At 39.8% G+C, this 20,003-nt stretch overlaps 1 protein-coding gene across 1 annotated transcript; it reads left to right on the top strand.

Moving 5' to 3' along the window:
* Nucleotides 1-510: 510 nt before the first annotated feature.
* ube2r2 (ubiquitin-conjugating enzyme E2R 2) lies at nt 511-13,634 on the top strand. The gene is made up of 6 exons (XM_083906148.1): nt 511-1,022; nt 2,187-2,413; nt 7,268-7,354; nt 9,253-9,350; nt 9,988-10,122; nt 10,220-13,634. The coding sequence occupies exons 2-6, from the start codon at nt 2,237-2,239 to the stop codon at nt 10,503-10,505; spliced, it is 783 nt and encodes a 260-aa protein (XP_083762274.1). The 5' UTR covers nt 511-1,022; nt 2,187-2,236; the 3' UTR covers nt 10,506-13,634.
* The last annotated feature ends 6,369 nt before the right edge of the window (nt 13,635-20,003 follow it).

Here is a 20,003-nt window from a genome sequence, read left to right as displayed (position 1 = left end):
TTTAAATAAAATAAACCCTGGATTTTGGAACAATTCAGCCCTACCTGTGATCCAGTGTAAAACAATTGTTTTGCTCATTGTCATAGAGTAATTGCTTTTGATCTGCTTACTTTGTATAAGAGCAGACAGATAGCAGTGCACAATAATGCAGTTTGTTTTGTATTAGTTGTAATGTTACTGCTAGCATTATCAAAGGCAACAAGTAAGAATATGTATATGAAATAAAACGCTCTAATAATAAAAATAGATATTTTGTTCATTTAAAACGACATTATGCAGGGAGGATTAGAGTCATATTTGAGAAAAAGAATTAATGTGTTGTTTTTTTTGTTACGTTTAACACATTTAAAAAAAATGTAGTATGATAAATATATTGAGTGCGCGCACGCCACGTTCAGACTCGTACGTACTGTACGTTCAGCGGACACGCGCAGTGATAGCCGGAAGCATCGATGGTAGAAAAATAAAAATCGATAGAATCCACCTTAATTCGCGAGTGTAAACACCACTCTTAATTATTTTCGCGACCGTGGACTCGACTCTCTTCGTCTTGGCAGTGCCACAGTACGGGGGATGAACGGCAGTGAGCAGAACAGCCGCTGTATTTGAGCGAAGTTGCTCGGTAGGGGTTTAGCTGACGTGTGGAGAAGTTGAGAGTGCCAGAGACTGAACAGATAAACAAACACAAACAAGCCTGCCCGACCCCGAGCAGGAACACCAGCAGCGGCAGCAGCGGCGCGGAGACGCGGAGACATGTCAGGGAGAGTGGCTTTCCTCTGCTGAGCCCCACTATGACCCACGGGACAGCGTGACTTCAACTGAAACTAGCTCGATGTCAACTGTCAACACTGGCACACAAAGACTGAAGGAAGCACAACACGAGGAGCAGCCATAGTCTCAAGCAGCAAAGCGCTCCTCGCTTGGTTAACACAAAACTAAGCTAACGTGGACAACCAATGAGATTAGCCGCCAGGTTTCAACTGTGACAAAACCAATTGATATTTCAGTGCAAGGAGACAGAGGTAAACACTTCATAACTTAGATTTTCTCCCTTAAAAGGCCTGCGAATGAAACCACTGAGCCGAGCTAGCATGACAGGCCACATAACCTGTTAGTGTTTGTTTTCTTTGTGAGAGCGTGTGTGGTTCATTTTACCTGCAAGCCTGTTACCTGTCCATGTTTTAAGGATTATTTTCATCTAGAGCTCTCTACAGAGACGAATGTGGCTAGGAAGCGAAGCTAGCAGATTGTGGGACTGCACGTTGAAATGTAGAGCTTTGCGATCTGGCAAAATAACGTTTTTGATACTGATAATTAATTATGTCACTTAAGTAAGCCTGAGTTTTTTTCTTCTGACGAAAAGTTGTTAAGTGTGTGTTTTTGAACTTCTCTTGAACATACAGTTACAGTTTAAGCCACAATTTTAATAAGGATAGATTGCACGTAAAGTAAATGCCAAAACACAGAACATTTCAAACACAAAGAAAGGCTCTGGGGCCTGTTACATGAAACCAAGATAGGGGATTAAGCCTGGATATGTTGGTTATCCTGGCTGAATTTAGCCCTGTCAGTTGCATGAAAGCAGTGGCATGTATGTTGCCATGGAGATTGTTGGCCTGGTCAGGCTAAACAACTAATATTTGTTTATCCTGCTGCTCAGTCTGTTCACTCAGCTCTTACTCTGATCAGAAATATGATTTACAGTTATTCTTGACTTCTGAATATATTTCACCTCAGTTATATTAACTACACCTAAGTATTACAGACACATTGTGATTTATTAAATGCTATTTTAATTTTAATATAGTTATAGATTCTTTTCAGTGACGAGGGCAGGAATATAACGTCCCGTTCATGTCATCTGTGTTAAGCTCACAATGACATGCCCATTTTAGGAGGTTGTTTTAGATGATGAAGCTCTGATACTGATTAAGGCTTCCTCAGATATCCTGGATTTCTTCATTCTACTTTTTTTTTGCAGCAGCTCCTGTGCTATTGAAATGCCTCAAAACACAAACTGAGACAAATTGAACACTTTATAATCAAAAAGGTACTTCAGTTTACATTCATCAGATATAGAGAACACATCTAAGACTTCTACTGCCAGTGTACCTAAACCAAATGACACAAATAGAACAGAATAATTTTGTTCATATATTTAAACGTTTTTCTATCATCTCTTTAAGCACCACCACCACAAACACACACCATTCCTGGTGTCAGAAGTGGGATCACCATGGCCCACCAGGCAACCCCTAGCTCCCAGAAGGCCCTGATGATGGAGCTGAAATCTCTGCAAGAGCAGCCAGTTGAGGGCTTCCGCATCACTCTGGTGGAGGAATCTGACCTCTACAACTGGGAAGTGGCCATCTTTGGGCCCCCAAACACGTTGTACGAGGGAGGCTACTTTAAGGTGAGATGAGTCAAAGCACAGGGCTGTTATTCTGAAAACAGATTGTGGATTAAGCTAATATTTTACATTTATCCTGGTGTAATTAAGCCTAGATTTAACTAGGAATGGGCATTTCTTGCAAGAATGCGTTATTTGTCACACTATCCTGAACTCCAGCACATGAGAGCTGGGGAAAGTAATGCAGGGTTCATAACATGTTGAGCTAACGGGAGCGTCTCACTAGATTCATTCAAAACCCTGGTAAATGTCCTCAATTCTGCAGTATCTGCAGTGTCTTAAGATCAGAGGAGCAGCTTCAAGATGCATTGAAGAAATCTCGTTTCACACAACACATACTAAAGGCTTACTGCTGCTGCCAACCTGATAAATATAGTTTTGTATCTTTTTAATGTATTACAAATAGTCACAGTTGGTGAGTAGCTGTATAATTAAGCAAATAATCAAATAATCAAATGTTCATGCCCATCCCTAATATTAACCTCTATTCTCACTGATCCAATTGTGTGTGGATAGTAAAAAGTATAACTGTTCACACTTGGCATTAAAATGCTTTCTTGTAGGGTCCTGTAGAATCGCACATGATCTGGCTTCCTCTGCCCATAATTCACATAGACACTGACATCGTGTCTGTTTGCAAGAACAAAACGATGTTTTAACCATTCTGACTGTACAGATGTGTCTGATGTTAGTGTGTTTGTGTTCGTGTGTGCGCAAGTGAGAGAGAGAGAGAGAGAAAAGTGATTAGTGTTAAAGACGCCAAAAACGGTTACTATATCAAATTCAAAATACTGCGGCGAGTCGTATAAGTTGTAAAATTTGGTGGTGGTTCCATCATGCTGTGGGGCTGTGTGGCCAGTGCAGGGACTGGGAATCTTGTTAAAGTTGAGGGTCGCATGGATTCCAATCACTATCAGCAGATTCTAGAGAAAAATGTCCAGTAATCAGTGACAAAGCTGAAGTTGTGCCGGGGCTGGATCTTTCAACAAGACAACGACCCTAAACACTGCTCAAAATCTACTAAGGAATTCATGCAGAGGAACAAATACAACATTCTGGAATGACCATCTCAGTCCCCAGACCTGAATATGATTGAACATTTGTGGTGTGATTTAAAGCAGACTGTCCATGCTCAGAAACCATCAAATCTGACTGAACTGGAGATGTTTTGTAAAGAATGGTCCAAATGGTCTAATTGGAAGCTATAGGAAGCCTTTAGAGGCTGGGATTTCTGCAAAAGGAGGATGCACAATTTTTTTCTTTTCCATCCTTGCTGTGTGTACATGCCTAATTTTGTTTTGTTTCAAGAATTCTTGCACACTTTCTGTAAATCATCTAAACTTTATTTCACTTCTCAAATATCACTGTGTTTGTCTCCTATATGATATATTTAACTGAAATTTCTTATTCAAACAACCAATGATTTATAAAGGAAAATCATGAAAATTTACAGGGGTGCCCAAACTTTTGCATACCACTGTACATGAATTTAAATGTACTTTTAATTTTAATTGTAATTTACTTTACTTGTATGGCACCAAATCATAACTTGGAACCTCATCAGAGCAGGTACTAAAAAATATTACCGGGTACCAGGTACTATTGCCAATGGAAAAGCAAAAAGGTGCTGAAAATGTATACTGAAAAACTGGCAATCATATTTCTGTCAAGCTTATAAAGCTGCTAAGGCTGGGCCATATGGCTTATAAAAATAAAAAATATCTTGATATTTTTATGCTATCGATATGATGATATCCAAAATCTAAGAAATCTAACTCACAATATCAATATCGGTAATATTGGTATATTGCCCTTCCCTAATTCACTCGATTGTGAAGTAATTATCAAGAGAACATTTTTAATTAATCTTTATGTTTCAACAGTGAATTCATGGTCTTCCTTTTGACCATCATCAAAGTGTTCATTATTATTATATTATATGCCATACTTTGTAAAAAATATATAGATTTTACAGTAATTCAGATATACAGTACAAATATGCTGCTACAGATTTTATACCAGACAACAATAGCAGCAAACCAATGCAACCACTGATTAATTATTAGCACCCTCAGTTCACACACTGTCATTTGCCGAAAGTAAAGGTTACATGGTGTAAAATTAGACACCTTAACAAATGAGTGTTATTTCATTTTTAAATGTTGCTTTCAACCAGCAGGGATTTTCAAAAAGCACTTCAACCTTTGACTAATTTATTTTGCATAAGGAGCACCTCCAAATTCACAGTTGAAACAAAATAGTGGAAAAAGAACAGTTTCAGGGAGTAGTTAGACAGTGGACCCACATAAAGCAGCATCACTGTGTGAGACTCTACCACACTCATTTGAATTACTATCAGCTAAAAAATCTGATTTATGAAACCCACGCCAGTTTCTCTTCAAATCACAATCAGTGTTGGGTATAATTGCTTTGGAAAGTAATTTATAACATTACAATGTACTGTCAAATAAAAGTAGTCCATTACTTACTTAATTACTGTGTTACCTATGAATAAAAGTAACTAGCGAGAGTACTAGTGTGTGTGAATATAATGGCAAAACTGTGGTGTAAAACAGCTATGAGTGGTCATGAAGAAATAGATACTTTCAGTGTAAATGCACAGTCTGGTTCCCCTTTGTTTTAACAGACTTCCCCAATACGCACAAACTTAAACATGAGGCTAAACCTGTTTAACCTCAGTCTTGTTTTCTACAATTACGCACACTCTCCAAAATAAAAATAATCTAAGAAAAAGTTTTAGATTAGATTATTGTGAGTCACTCCTCTCTGGAATCAGTCAGAAATCACTCTCCTGTCTCCAACTGGTCCGGAATGCAGCAGCTACGTTTCTTACTGGTTTTAACAGACCTTGACACCCTGTCATGGCTGCTCTTCACTGTTCATTGTCTGTTCATTGTCTGTTTTAGAACTTGTTTGAATTTTTAAAGCTTGTGTGGAGCTGGCCCCTATCTACATTTCAGAGATGTTGACCCCGTACTAACTGTGGCACAGTCTTAGGGTGTACTTACACAAGGATAGTCTGGGGGACTCGATTGAGTGAGGAATGTGGAAACATTTTGCAGCATTCATTTGGTTTGGTTCACTTACACACTGCATGTTTTTGTAAGCTGACCAAACCGCATTGACAGCATCACAGTTAAAACAGCTGCTCGTTTGGGGTGGAATTGCCCGAAACGATCACTGACCAGGAAGAGAAAAGCATGAGGGTGAGAATCTGGCTCATTGATTGACCATGCATACCATCCCCTTCAGCTGGTTTGTTCACCACAAAAACAAACAAGGCAATCAGAGATGGCTTCATCCCATTCACACAACAAGCCTCTGGTGTCCTCTGCTGGTCATATTGGCAAGTGCAAGTGTGGAAGCACAAACAGACAGACGGATTCACAGTGCCACTAAAAACAATACTTCACTCCCACTCCCTCTGGTGAAGTGACAGTGGAGCAATACCAAATGTATGCGCTCTTGGGGTTTCTTTTTTTTTTTTTCTTTTTTTTTTTTTAATTTTGGTGTTCAAGCTGCTCAGTATGAGCAGGAGGCGAGGCAGTGAGCTGTCCTCACTTACTTCACTTGTTTGGTTTGCACCAGTGGTCGGATGAGCTTTCACACCTGCCCAAACGCAGCAGACTATCTGGTGAAAGGAACTCAGGCCCATCTAAAGCGGACCAAACAGCTCTGGTGTGAAAGTGCCCTTGGGCAGCACCCTCTCTGTTCCAAAGATAATTAGTAGCGTCTTTTAAATCACTTCTTAAAATCTTTGTCTTTTATTGTCATTTATTTATTTGTCTTTATGTATATCTGACTCTTATCCTGACCTTTATATTGACAGTTATGATCACCTACAAACACATAAACCTTGTAATCTGATCTGTGAAAGCACTTTGTAAACTCACTCAATTTTTTAAAAGTTGCTCTATAAATCATGTTATAGTGAAAGTTAGTTAATTTTTCTACTACATATAAATATCCTTCATTTGACATTAAAAACCCAGCCTGAGTTGGTATATTGGAGAGCATTAGGTTGATTTCAGTTGGTCTTGGATTTGTAATCTTGCAGTCCTTTCCTGCAGTTATATCTTTCTGTTTTCTCTCCACTGTCCCTCCACCCTCCTTGTCTGACCCTCTCCCCCTTCACTCTATGGTAGCTGTGCTTCATATGGCTATTTTTAGCCCAATATATATGGAGACCTCAGCACAGAGAAAATTTAAAGGAGAAGGGCATAGTTAGACTGGCCTTCCTTTCTTTCATATTACTCACTTAATCTGAGGAATGTCAAAATAACAGTACATGTGTTGTTAGGTTTAGTGTTTTAATGTGTGCATTTTGTACCTGAAATACGGAAAGAACCAAAGAAGTTGGCATTGGCCCAGGCACAAATTTGCCAAACAAACAAAAGAAAAAATTGGGGAAAGGCTTGAGATTATATTTGCCCACATGTCAAACCTGGGTCCCAGATGGAGTGAGATTCGTCCCTGTTCCCTCTAAGACAGAGGTGTCAAACTCAATCACTGGAGTATGGTCACAGTCTGAAACTGACTTGTTTTAATCAAAAATGTGAATTTTAACAGCCAGACCATAACATTGAAATAAATGCAATTTTAAATATTTTTTAAATTAACATTGCCTTCAAGCAAAATAAGAATGTTTTAAATATGGACAAACTGGTTTGATTTCAGAGGGGTCTGTGTACAAGCAGCGTTGTTGATGTTCTTATGTCACTTTCTTATTCCTACCATCTGTGACACCGGATATTCTAAGATAATTGCAGTATAATGGAAATGTTTTTGCTCCCTGTAAAACAAATTTTAACTGCCAACCTCTGTTTGTCCCTCCAGGCTCACATCAAGTTTCCAGTTGACTATCCATACTCCCCGCCCACTTTCCGCTTCCTCACAAAGATGTGGCACCCCAACATTTATGAGGTGAAACCTTTTGTTTTCTTTATTGCATTTTTTTTCTCCACATTTTCAGTCATAACATAACAGTTTGGTATTCATATCATTGTCTAGAACTGATGTTTAAAAACATCCTGTACTAGGGCTACAAGCAGCATGGGCCCTTCACCACAGAATGGGCCCACCCTCACATGCATGTTGGGGTGTGGATAGACTGCAGTGGTCATTGGGTGGCACTAGAGAGAGGCCACCAACAATTTGTTATGTCGGAGTATAGAAAGTGTCGACCACACCCTCAAAGCATCATGCAAATGTAACAATGTTTGTTATTGAAGGCACGCTTCCTGTTGCCATTAGGTGGCACAATGACGGCTTTCCAGGTTATCATCATTGATCAATTGGTAAGGAAGACAAGAAGACTAGAGACGGATCAGAAGCCTGCTAAATGCTATTCCTTCTTCTTCTATTGTTAATTTCCAATAGGCTGTATACTGAGGGGTGTAATACTGCCCAGCCTGAGACAGATGCACTCATTGAAAACATGACTGTCAGCAGAGACACGAGGCAAAACAGATTTGAGAAACTTAAAGAAGGCTCACCTAATAAAATCTACAACAGTTTATGTAAAATATGTTGACTTTTTTATCCCATTGTTAGACAGCTTTTCTGACTGGAACCCCTGAAGATTCTGTAGCTATCTCATTACACATCCACTGCTTCCTCCATTGGTATGTTCAAATGTGTATTTTGTGACTTGAGTGTTTGTTTGCAATCTTACTTTTAGGATTTGCTTTGGTGTGAGAGAAGGTAAGCAGTTAACAACACCTAGCTTCCTGTTAGATAAGACTGCTCAATAGTGAGATAAACAATAGTAATGGTGAACATATTCTGAAGATATCATAAATTTACACAGGTGTGGGATTTAGATGAGCCTTTTGTTAAGTTCCCACATCTGTTTTTCCTTGTGCTAACGCTGGCAGCCATATTTTCAGGTGTAAGTGTCCATGTCTCATGCCCAGGGGACAGGAACAGTACAACGATGTGTGTCAGAGATCATTTTGGTTCAGAAAAAACTGCCTCTTTGGTAGAGTTTACAAAACTGAGTTGTTCTATTTTCTTCAATTCAATTTATTTGTATAGCGCCAAATCACAATCTCATTATCTCAAGGCACTGTAGACAAAAAAACAACAACAAAACAATTCCAACAATTCACAAACACAAACACACACACAAAAACGCATCAGTGGAGAGAAAAAAAACTTTTAACAGCAAAATCTCTGACAGAACCAGACTCAAAGATGTGCAACGTCTGCCTCGGACGGTTGGGGTAAAATGAAAAATGGGGGAGAGAAAGAAAGGACAAGAGGGAAGTGAGGTAGAGCTAGAAGAGAGAGACCAGGAGCAGATAAATAACAGTTGTATCACATATAAGTTCAAACTGGACAGTTCTGAATCAGTTACGACATGTTTATAGAACTACAATGTCATTTATGAAAGCAGCAGCAGAGATTGTTAATACAAATTATACTTATATCAACTTTAATTATAGTAAAGTAATAATGGCGATGATATGAATTATAATAATAGATGTTCCCGGTTTCCCTGAGCTAGCTCTAATTATAAGCTTTATCAAAAAGGAACGTTTTTAAAGTATTGAACTTGAAATACAGTTGGAGAGTCTGCCTCCCGGGAGCTGCCATGCCTCCCGGGAGCTGCCATGCCTCCCGGGAGCTGCCATGCCTCCCATTCTGCTCTTACAAACTCTGGGAACCACAAGTAAGCCTGAATTTTGGGACCTAAGTGATCTGTTAGGATGATAAGGTAAAACTAGGTCTTTCAGGTATGAAGGGGCCTGACCATTAAGTGCTTTGCACGTGAGGCGGACATAACAGATGTTTCCTTATATATTGTATGCTCTATCCAGAATGGTGACGTGTGCATCTCCATCCTACACCCTCCCGTTGATGACCCTCAGAGCGGAGAGTTGCCCTCTGAAAGATGGAACCCTACCCAGAACGTCAGGTAATTTCAAGCAAACAAATCTCATCTTCTCTGACACACTTCACTGCAGCCTACAACATGGAAGTGCAGTGCAGTGTAGTTTGTCAATTCATTAGTAACCACTAATGACATAATGTTACTCCTAATAACTTGAAATCCTCAGTTATACAATATAAGAAAATGGAGGTAGAGGAATTGCCTACCTGAAAATGCACCCCCCCCCCCCCAATCAATTACAAGCGGCCCCCCACTTAATAGCATGTTATAATGAAATAATGGCCCACAACCATCATATACAACATTCAGTTACATATATAAATACACTTGTTAAGGCCCGAGCCACGAATGGCAGTGGCCGAAACGGCTCCTGGCACAAATTTTAATTACAGTTGTCAACGCTATTATTTATGTAATTTAAATAAATGTCTGTTTTTTTATATTGATACATATATTTTGCATCATAAATAGTATTATTAACCAAACGTGTGATATTATGATGCAATATTGTGGACGCTGTTTTTTTGGGCATTGGCTGAGAGAGAGAGAGGGAGGGAGCAGTAGCAACTGTAGCAGTTCAACTGAATTAGAACTGCTACAGTTTTAAAAAGACGAGACGAGATCTGATAGTTTTCTGTTCCGTTTCCTTATTGATTCTCAGGACTATCCTGCTGAGTGTGATCTCACTGCTCAATGAGCCCAACACATTCTCTCCAGCCAACGTTGATGCCTCCGTCATGTTTCGCAAATGGAGAGACAGTAAAGGCAAGGACAAGGAGTATGCAGAGATTATCAGGTATTTAAGGTTCATGATTACTGTGCCAACACCAAAGAGCTTCAGTCCAAAAAATTTTAACATTTGGACGGACTTTGTCTTTGATCTAACTACACAGGAAGCAGGTGTTGTCAACAACCGCAGAAGCAGAGCGAGATGGCGTCAAAGTGCCAACCACACTGGCAGAGTACTGTGTCCAGACCAGGGTTCCTTCCCAGGACAGCAGTTCAGACCTTCTCTACGACGACCTCTATGATGATGACATGGAGGAGGAAGACGACGACGACGATGACAGTGAGCTGGAATCTGTTGGCGAAGCCGGAGGGATTAGCACCCTCGATGATGACGGAATGTCCAGCAGATGCTACGATAACCAGGACGACTCTGGAAACGAAGACTCATGATGATTTTGATTATAACTCCTCCCTGCCAACCTCCACAGCTCCTCCTCCTCCCGCCTTCTTTTATGTGTTAAGTTACACTTTTGTATGTTTGTCTACGTTTCATGTGAGTGTGTCTGCACTGGAGAGTGGACATTCTCCGGAGACTGTCCAAATGGGCCACAGATGTCTGCCAGCCTCCCAGTCAAATCTCTGGATAATGTCTGAGTGAGCTCATGTGAGAACACAGCAGGAGAATCTCTGGAGGATCCACAGCAAGTGAATGGGCGAGGGTCCAGCCAGGCTCCACCCCCTCATCTGGACACTCTGGAGATTTTCCTGCTGAACCACACATCTGACCAAGAGAATCTCCTGCTGCTTTTGTCATATGTGAACAGCAAACTTCATAGAATGTCCCGACCCACTTAACTTAACCAGAGTTAATTTCAGAAAATGGCTTGTGTGTGCGCACGTGTGCTTGTGCAAGTTTGCATCCACATTGGGGTCGAAAGTCTACTGCCAATACCTTTTCATCATTTATTTAACTAATACCAACATTTGGTCAAACAATAGCTCTCATTACATATGTTTGTTGACAATGTCTTTTTCTAAAAGTCAAATTTGGTGTTTCCACCGTTTGCCTTAATTACAGTTTGCACTCTGACAAGAAAAATTAGTGTGTTTTTAATGTTGGGTTACTTTTAAAGGTCCAGTGTGTAATACTTTTACGCTTAGTAATTGAATATAATGGAGCTCTGGATGGTGACGTCACACAACCAAGTTAACACCTTCTGGCAGGAAACAATGCTGTTCACTTCTATAGTCATAGGCTAGACGACATAAATCAGGCACTATATCAGACTAATTATCTTTTTGCTGGCTGTTTTCATTATAAAAGTGAAGATGGCAGGTAGATGTCAGACAAGCTAGCTGGAGAGCATTTACCATTTACCAAGAGATAGGCTGCACAGCAACACGCATTTACATTACACTGCCCGTAAAGTTAGGTTGTGTTATGCTAAAGGCCACGTTACACTTCTCCGACTGCATTATGCGTTATCCAACTGTGTAACCACGTAGACCCCTCGAGCCTTCATACTTCTCCGTCGTGGTGACGGATACGCACTGCAATTTCCCGCCCGATCAGTAGGGGTCGCTACGCAAGGTTGTTGTGCTTTTGGCTACAGTGAGCAATGGCGTCCGAGAGAGAAAGACTTGTTGTTGAAACAGTGGCCGTTTCTCACTTTTCTGTGTCCCGGAATGCAGTTTAAAGATAATTTGAGGCGAGAAATTAGCCATTTAGAATCTGAACATGTGGTGTGTGTGTTAAGATATGACGTATTTATAGGTTGGCCTATAGGACCAATCGCAGCTCTTTCCGTCTCCGTTGTCCCTTGACGGAGTGACGGACACTTAAAAAATATTTAGTTCAGCCGGAGACGACGGAGAGGCTCTCCGACAGCTCTGCGTAACCTACGTAGAGCACTTTATGCAGGAGTATGAATTGGGCTTAATGCAGCAATGCTATGGATCAGATATTTTCAGTCGGTCAAGTTTTGATATCTCCATGGATTTAAAGGGGCACTGAACACTGTCAGGGTGAATGTAGCATCAGTCCCATTCATTTTTGCTGCCACCATGGCAGCTTATAGAAACTGAGTCATGTGATACCTGGAGCTCTATACCCATATATATATACGTATAAATGTATAATTGCTTTAAAATAAAAATGGATTGCTTTTTGTAGCAAAATAATAAGCCTTTTGTATATATCTAAAGTCAGGGCCTTGCTTTACTGTGGCTGCCATTTGTGGCATTATGTTCCTACAGCAACCTGAACCGAGCTTGAATTTCAGCTTTTATAGGGAAAGCTAAATGCACAAATGAAAAAGAATGACATGCTTTCTACAATGTGCAGGTGGGGGGGGGGGGTCCTCCATTTGTTACAATCTCCAGTCTCACTTCAGACGTCACTAACTCGTACACACTGGACCTTTAATGTTTTTAATGTGTCTCCATTAAGGAAGCTGGAGATTATAGTTTTCTGCCAACTGAGTGATTGATCATGTGCAAGACACAAAGGGATAGTTCAGGTTTTGTGAAGTGAGAGTATAAGGGTCTAAAATACAGTAGACATTCTATGTGCTACCTCTTTGGAGATGGAGACGGGAGAAGTAGAAAATGACTTATGTATTGCCTAAATGTGAGCAAGGAGAGCAGAGAAGATGTGTTGTAGCCTGATAATAGACAAATCAACAATATTTTAACTGAAGACTTTCTTTTCAGGTTTACCATGCTGTGAGACGACCCTTTACTTAGGTACAATATTGTCAACATATTCTGACTCGCAGTGTAGTACTATATGTTGAAATTTGGCTGTGTGAGTCATATTTCATCTAGCATGTCGAATAGAAAGTATTTCAAATATAGCATACAAGAATTTATAACTTCAGTGAAACCTGCGGTGTGCTCGAGGAGGTTTAGCGTGATGATAACAGTGAAGTGACGTTTAACATGGCGGCCACGGTCATGTCTTTTAAAAGGTGCTTCACGGAACTCCCCGGGGTAAAGGTCATAAAACACCATTACGAGATAGCTATCGCTCCAAGAAAGCTATAAGCACGTTTGTTGACATGTTTTCTGTCGCTCTGCGTACGTCATGTTGATCTTGATGTCCGATTGGTTGTAGGTTTATCTGATTGCGTAAGTGGAAGGTGACTGCACTCATTCCAGATTCGGACTGCTTCTCAAATGAGATTGAGATGCAGTCTGGCATTAGGTATGCTACTTTCTTTGCTGTCCCCGTTCAAAGCGATGCTAATTTTCTGGTTCTCCAGTCTCTCTCTCCAAACAGGTAGCACACTCAAAACTGCATATACCACATTTGACACTACATGTACCAAAAGTAACTTACACATCCCCACTTCAAAACCAGAACCCCTTAAAATCCCTGAACTATCCTTTAAAAGGGATATTTCAGTTTTTATATATATATATATATGTAGACACATATGTGTGTGTGTGTATATGTATGTATATATATATATATAAATATATATATATGTGTGTGTATGTATGCATGTGTGTATATATATATACGTATATACAGTGGTATGCAAAAGTTTGGGCACCCCTGTAAATTCTCATGATTTTCCTTTATAAATCATTGGTTGTTTGGATAAGAAATTTCAGTTAAATATATCATATAGGAGTCATTTGAGAAGTGAAATAAAGTTTATATGATTTACAGAAAGTCTGCAAGAATTATTTAAACAAAATTAGGCAAAAGAAACATTTTATGCATCCTACTTTTGCAGTAATAACAGTCTCTAAAGGCTTCCTATAGCTTCCAATTAGAGTCTGGATTCTGGCTGAAGGTATTTTGGACCATTCTTCTTTACAAAACATCTCCAGTTCAGTCAGGTTTGGTGGTTTCTGAGCATGGACAGTCTGCTTTAAATCACACCACAAATGTTCAATCATATTCAGGTCTGGGGACTGAGATGGTCATTCCAGAACGTTGTATTTGTTCCTCTGCATGAATGCTTTAGTAGATTTTGAGCAGTGTTTAGGGTCGTTGTATTGTTGAAAGATCCAGCCCCGACACAACTTCAGCTTTGTCACTGATTCCTGGACATTGTTCTCCAGAATCTGCTGATATTGAGTGGAATCCATGCGACCCTCAACTTTAACAAGATTCCCAGTCCCTGCACTGACCACACAGCCCCACAGCATGATGGAACCACCACCAAATTTTACTGTAGGTAGCAAGTGTTTTTCTTGGAATGCTGTGTTCTTTTTCCACCATGCATAACGCCCCTTGTTTTGACCAAATAACTCTATTTTAGTTTCATCAGTCCACAGCACCTTATTCCAAAATGAAGCTGGCTTGTCCAAATGTGCTTTAGCATACCTCAACTCTGTGACTCTGTTTGTGACGGGTGCAGAGAAAAGGCTTTTTCTGCATTACTCTTCCATACAGCATCTTCTTGTGTAAAGTGTGCTGAAAAGTTGAATGATGCACAGTGACACCATCTGCAGCAAGATGATGTTGAAGGTCTTTGGAGCTGGTCTGTGGGTTGACTGTGACTGTTCTCACCATCCTTACCCTCTGCTTATCTGAGATTTTTCTTGGACTGCCACTTCGGGCCTTAACTAGAACTGTGCCTGTGGTTTTCCAATTCCTCACAATGTTCCTCAGAGAGCTTAAATCTCTGAGATAGCTTTCTGTATCCTTCCCCTAAACCATGATGTTGAACAATCATTGTTTTCAGGTCATTTGAGAGTTGTTTTGAGGCTCCCATGTTGCCACTCTTCAGAGAAGATGCAAAGAGGAGAAACACTTACAATTGAACTCCTTAAATACCCTTTCTCGTGATTGGATTCACCTGTGTATGGAGGTCAAAGGTCACTGAGGTTACCAAACCAATTTTGAGTTCCAATAATTAGTGCTAAAGGTATTGAAATCAATATAATGACAAGGGTGCCTACATTTATGCACATGCCTTATTTTGTTTAAACAATTCTTGCACACTTTCTGTAAATCATAAAAACTTTATTTCACTTCTCAAATATCACTGTGTTTGTCTCCTATATGATATATTTAACTGACATTTCTTATCCAAACAACCAATGATTTATAAAGGAAAATCATGAACATTTACAGGGGTGCCCAAACTTTTGCACATCACTGTATATATATATATATATACATACATATATATATATATACACATGTAAATATATATATATATATATATATATATATATATATATATACAGTGGTATGCAAAAGTTTACCAAAAAATTATCTCATTATTAGACAGACTTTTCTAACTGGAAATTAAAATGTGAACTGCTCTTGCATCAAGTCATGAAGAAAATCTAAAATAGCTCAAATGTTTTTTAGCTTGTGGGCACACAGAAGTTGCTGGTCTACTGCTGCTTCAGACTGCTATAAACTCTGGAACACACAGAGCACAAATAATCACATTTGAAGGAGCAGTGCATCAACACTATTCTGTGATGTAAAAGGACAGATTTTTCTCTTTGACTATGTAAATGATTTACAAAGCAACACAAACTTAAGATTCTGGTCACAAAGGGACGTCTAAGGGCAAAATTATGATATCACAGACTCAAGCAGGCCTATTAGATGAGCATTTTGTTAAGTGGCTAAATTGTAATGTTTTGCTTTGTGTCCCTGAGGGCAGCCATGTACTCGGTCGCAGTGAGTTTGCATGTCTGAAGCTGGTTACTGGTTTGGGGGCTGGGCCTTAGCGCCCTTTGCATGGTCACTGCTCTGTGCTATGTGTAGGTACTTCATACAATCACACAATTCTGATAATCCACAGTGAGCGAATGAGCAAGTCCTCTGCTTCTTGCATGCTCAAGCCAGGCCCCTCCCCCTCACCTGGCTCCTCCAGAGATTCTCCTGCTGTTGTGAACATGACGTTGTCCTGCTGCTCTTGTCATAACATTATCCAGAGTGTTTGATAAATGATGAAAACAAACTGTGTCTGTGGTGGTCTCTTTGAAGCCCACTGCTGCTGTTGAGACTGTCCCCATGTCTTTACTTATTGCTGTTTTATTATTGTCTCTTGTCGCCATTCTGTCCTTTCTTTGGCTTGTTCCTTGTATTCTCTGGGATGGCTCACACCGTCTGGCTAACAATTGGCTCATTGACCAGCTAGTGTTGTCACTGTCCATCAGTGTGTCCCGTGGCAAATTTCTCTGTCTTTTCAACTTTGATACAATCAATGTACATTTACAGACACGGACTCCCCTGTGGATTCATCACCAAGCCCATCCTGTCTATAACATCGGCTTCACATAATTGCTCCAATCATCATCATTTGTTTGGGGACAAACAAGGTTAAGACCTTTTACTGGCATCATCTCCTTGACCTCTCTCTGCCTCTTAAACCTCAGGGCCTTGTTAGACTCTCGCTGAGAGGAAAACACAAACTTAATACACAAACTGCTCCTCACCTCCACCCTTTGTCTTTGTTTTCTGGGTGTTAACAGAGGGCAGAGAGTGACGTCTCCAATTCCACCCGCCAGCGTGTTTACACGTGACTGACCGGATGTAGGTCCTTTAAGTTCTCTTCTCAGTAGGCTTCTCAGAGTCGCATCATTAAAAAAACAGTCATGTTATGTTGCAATGAATGTGAACATGTTCTGTTTTGCGCTGTGACTCCAACAAATGCTGAAATGCAACTTAGTGAAAATTGGATGTTGTTACTGTGCTACACCATTGATAAAGTCTGTTGATCAACATGGACTAGCTGCACATTAGCATTTGAATGAATGTGACACTGATTGATTGAGTGTGTGTGTGTGTGCTCGCGCGTGTATTGACTGCAATGTGAGTGTTTTGTTCCCATCTCTGTGGAATTGGCGCAGAATTTGCATCACATGGTCCGTTTGCCCCAAACTCCCCTTTTTATAGCAAACTGAAAATATCGAGTGTTTGTTTGTGCTGTTGTGGTAAACCGAGTGGGATTTTTGACAGATTTAAAGGGGCTCAGTGTCAGAAATTTATTATATTAAGTCTTAAAATGATCCTGATTTGTCATCAGGGATTAAGGAAATTGCAGTACTGGCCTCACTGATGGCAATGGTCGATCCAGTATATTCATGCATTATATTTTCATTTCTTTTTCTTCTAATGCATCTCCAGCAGGCTGTACACCAAGAAGCGTCATTCTGTTACTCTTACATATTACTCTCTTAAATCCATGAAGCATGGAAATTCTTGTCTGCTGCAAAAATTGACTTTTTTGAACAAGAAGCAACTGCAACATCTGACAGGTCACAGAACAACTGTTGCTGCTGACTGCTTTGAATCTGTTGCAGGGGGGAAAAAACACGGTGAACATTTCCAAACTCCCATATTGACAGACCATCAGGATATTGATCAATTCTTTTCAAATGACTGGCCAATCTCCAGCCTTAGCCAGGTTAAAATGACTCTTCATCTCTTCTCGTACTGCTTAAAACAGAAATACTGTTTGTCTGACCACTCTCTTTCTTTGCAGTAACTAAAAAACTCACACTTTCAAATTTAAACATTCAATTTTACAGTGTCATTCATCAGAGGTTTCATTCTCCTCAATCCCAGAGTGACCAGGTCACTCAAGCACAGCAAACGTCACCAAACCCTAAAAAGCTTACTACACCTTTTAAAAATGTTTCGACCAGAGCACAAGACCAGTGAGCTTCTGCAGTAGAGATGCATTAAGATAGGGAGAGACCTGTGTGTGTGCGTGCGTGTGTGAATATAATTTAATGTCAGGTGAAAGTGTAGCTTCTTATTTTGGCAACCACTGGTTGAAATGCTGAAGGTTGTTGCACATTATATCCCCTTTAAAACAAACATTAACTCCTGAGTATGAAACGTCTGAACACACTGAACTGTATAATGTGACTAATATCACTTGTATTCGGCATCGAGTCGAGCACGTGTGAGCTGTGTGTTTAATGCCGTGGAGCTCTGGGCTAAAGTTTGGATTTACAGGGCTGGATTTGATGCAGAGTAGAAAGTACAGCCCTATGTTTTCTCATTTTAAGACAATGGAGCAATGGATGCATGTATTGGATTTAACGCTCTGTGAATAAACTCTTGAAGAGATTCCTTTTGGATTCCAATGTGAAGCATCAGGAGTGGAACACTGTCGTCTGGGCCTGTATTCGGTCGACTCAGAGACTTTCTGTCACGGACCCACAGAGAAAACTCACTCCTGAACTGGATCTTTAAAGGGATTCGATTCCAAGGCACAACAAGAGGTGGACTAATGACAGAAATTCTCCACTTATATTCATGTTTTTGCCCATTCCTTCCCATATAGAGAATATTCAGAAAACCCTTATCTCATGTGTGCCTTTTAAAGAAACAGTGTGACATTTATTCAACTTATTTGCTTTGTGGTGGAGATGGAGGAGGAAGAGATGACTACCACTTTAATGTCTGTTTATCACATATACAGCTCGGACCTGAGGTCTTAAACTGGTGACTCACAGGCCACATGTGTCTCCTTATAATTATCATAATTAATGTAATTTCTCTCCATTATTTTGCATCAGAAATGTTTGATATTATGAAAGATATATTGGTATATATCAGAACAAACACCTTTATTTCATGAATGATGTGAAATAAAAGCCAAGCTTACTAGCTCCTGGAAATGGCTTCACATTTCACAGAGGCTCAGCGTGTCCCCTGAAATGTAAAGTAGAGGCGTAACAATTGCTATTCTTGAGATAAAATATGATTCTAAATAGATTAAAAACTTCCAAAAATTGATTTTTATTAATGAACATTGATTCACTTTTGATTGGCATAGCTTGTTTCATTTAAAAAAAAAAAAAACTGGAGTCCCAACAGCGTAGCAGCAAATGAAGGCTTCACTTTGATGATTTCAATTGAACCAAAGTATGTCGTACTCTCACAGAGCATTTTCACGTTCTAGATGTAGAGAGGAGGCCACTTTGTCAGTCTGAGATGTTGAGGTCAATACGCACTGTTACAAAAGACCCAATTGAAATCACTTAGCTCTTCTTTGCCGTGTGTGTGTGTGTGTGTGTGTGTGTCTGTCTGTGTGTGTCTGTGTGTGTGTGTGAGAGAGAGAGAGCATGTATGTGCACAGGTGTGTATGATTTGTCTGATAAGTCACTTTGAGGTTCTCCTAAGGCCTTCATTTTATTACACATGTCATGGACAGCGGCGATCCCATGTGTACACACCTAATGATGTTTGTTTGTTGTTTTCATTATTTACCTTGGTTTCTGTGATTGTGAGGATGGAAATGTCACTCATAAAGTTTCTATTGTAAAAACAGAAAAATACATTGTTGGGTTTGTTTGTAACAGAGTTCCTGGTAAACAGGTAACCCTACAGTCGGGAGTTTTGGGGTGAAATTAGGACCAATAACGGAGTCATTGAAGTGCTGTGGTCAAGTCAGGAAATGGTTGAAATAAATCAGTATACCATTGAAACCTGCTGAAAGGTTATTTTGATGACCACGCGTCACCAGGCTGACTGTTCATTTACTGTTGGTTCACCAACATTAGGGAAAACCACTTTGATATAATCCAGCTGAATGGAAAAACATATTATTATTATGTTGAAAAGTTTCAAATAACAAACCCAGAAATCTCAGTGTGAACATATCTGAAGTGAAACTACTTGAAGTTTAAGACAAATGAAAACAAGTTGAGGTTTTTGTATGAGATACTGACACAGGCTTCATTTACACTCCTTCTTCTCCTTCTTGCTTACATTGTCTTTCAAAAGTGACCCATATCTGCATTTGCACACTACCTGAACATGGTTTATAGGAAGAAACGGAAGTGACAGTGATGTTATTGTGAAATGTAGAAATCCTCACTTGAAACCTCAGCATGAGTCCACTGGTTTGACCTATGTGATCATAGATAGACATGTATTTTTGAAGTCCAATTGATAGTATGAATATATGATCTGTTCGCTTAGGTTGTAGATGCTCATATCTGATTTATTTC

This window comes from Microchirus variegatus (genome assembly GCF_963457635.1).
Source record: "Microchirus variegatus genome assembly, chromosome: 19".
NCBI lineage: Eukaryota > Metazoa > Chordata > Actinopteri > Pleuronectiformes > Soleidae > Microchirus > Microchirus variegatus.
The sequence above is the reverse complement of the archived record's forward strand: the minus strand, read 5'-3'. Positions and strand labels throughout refer to the sequence as shown.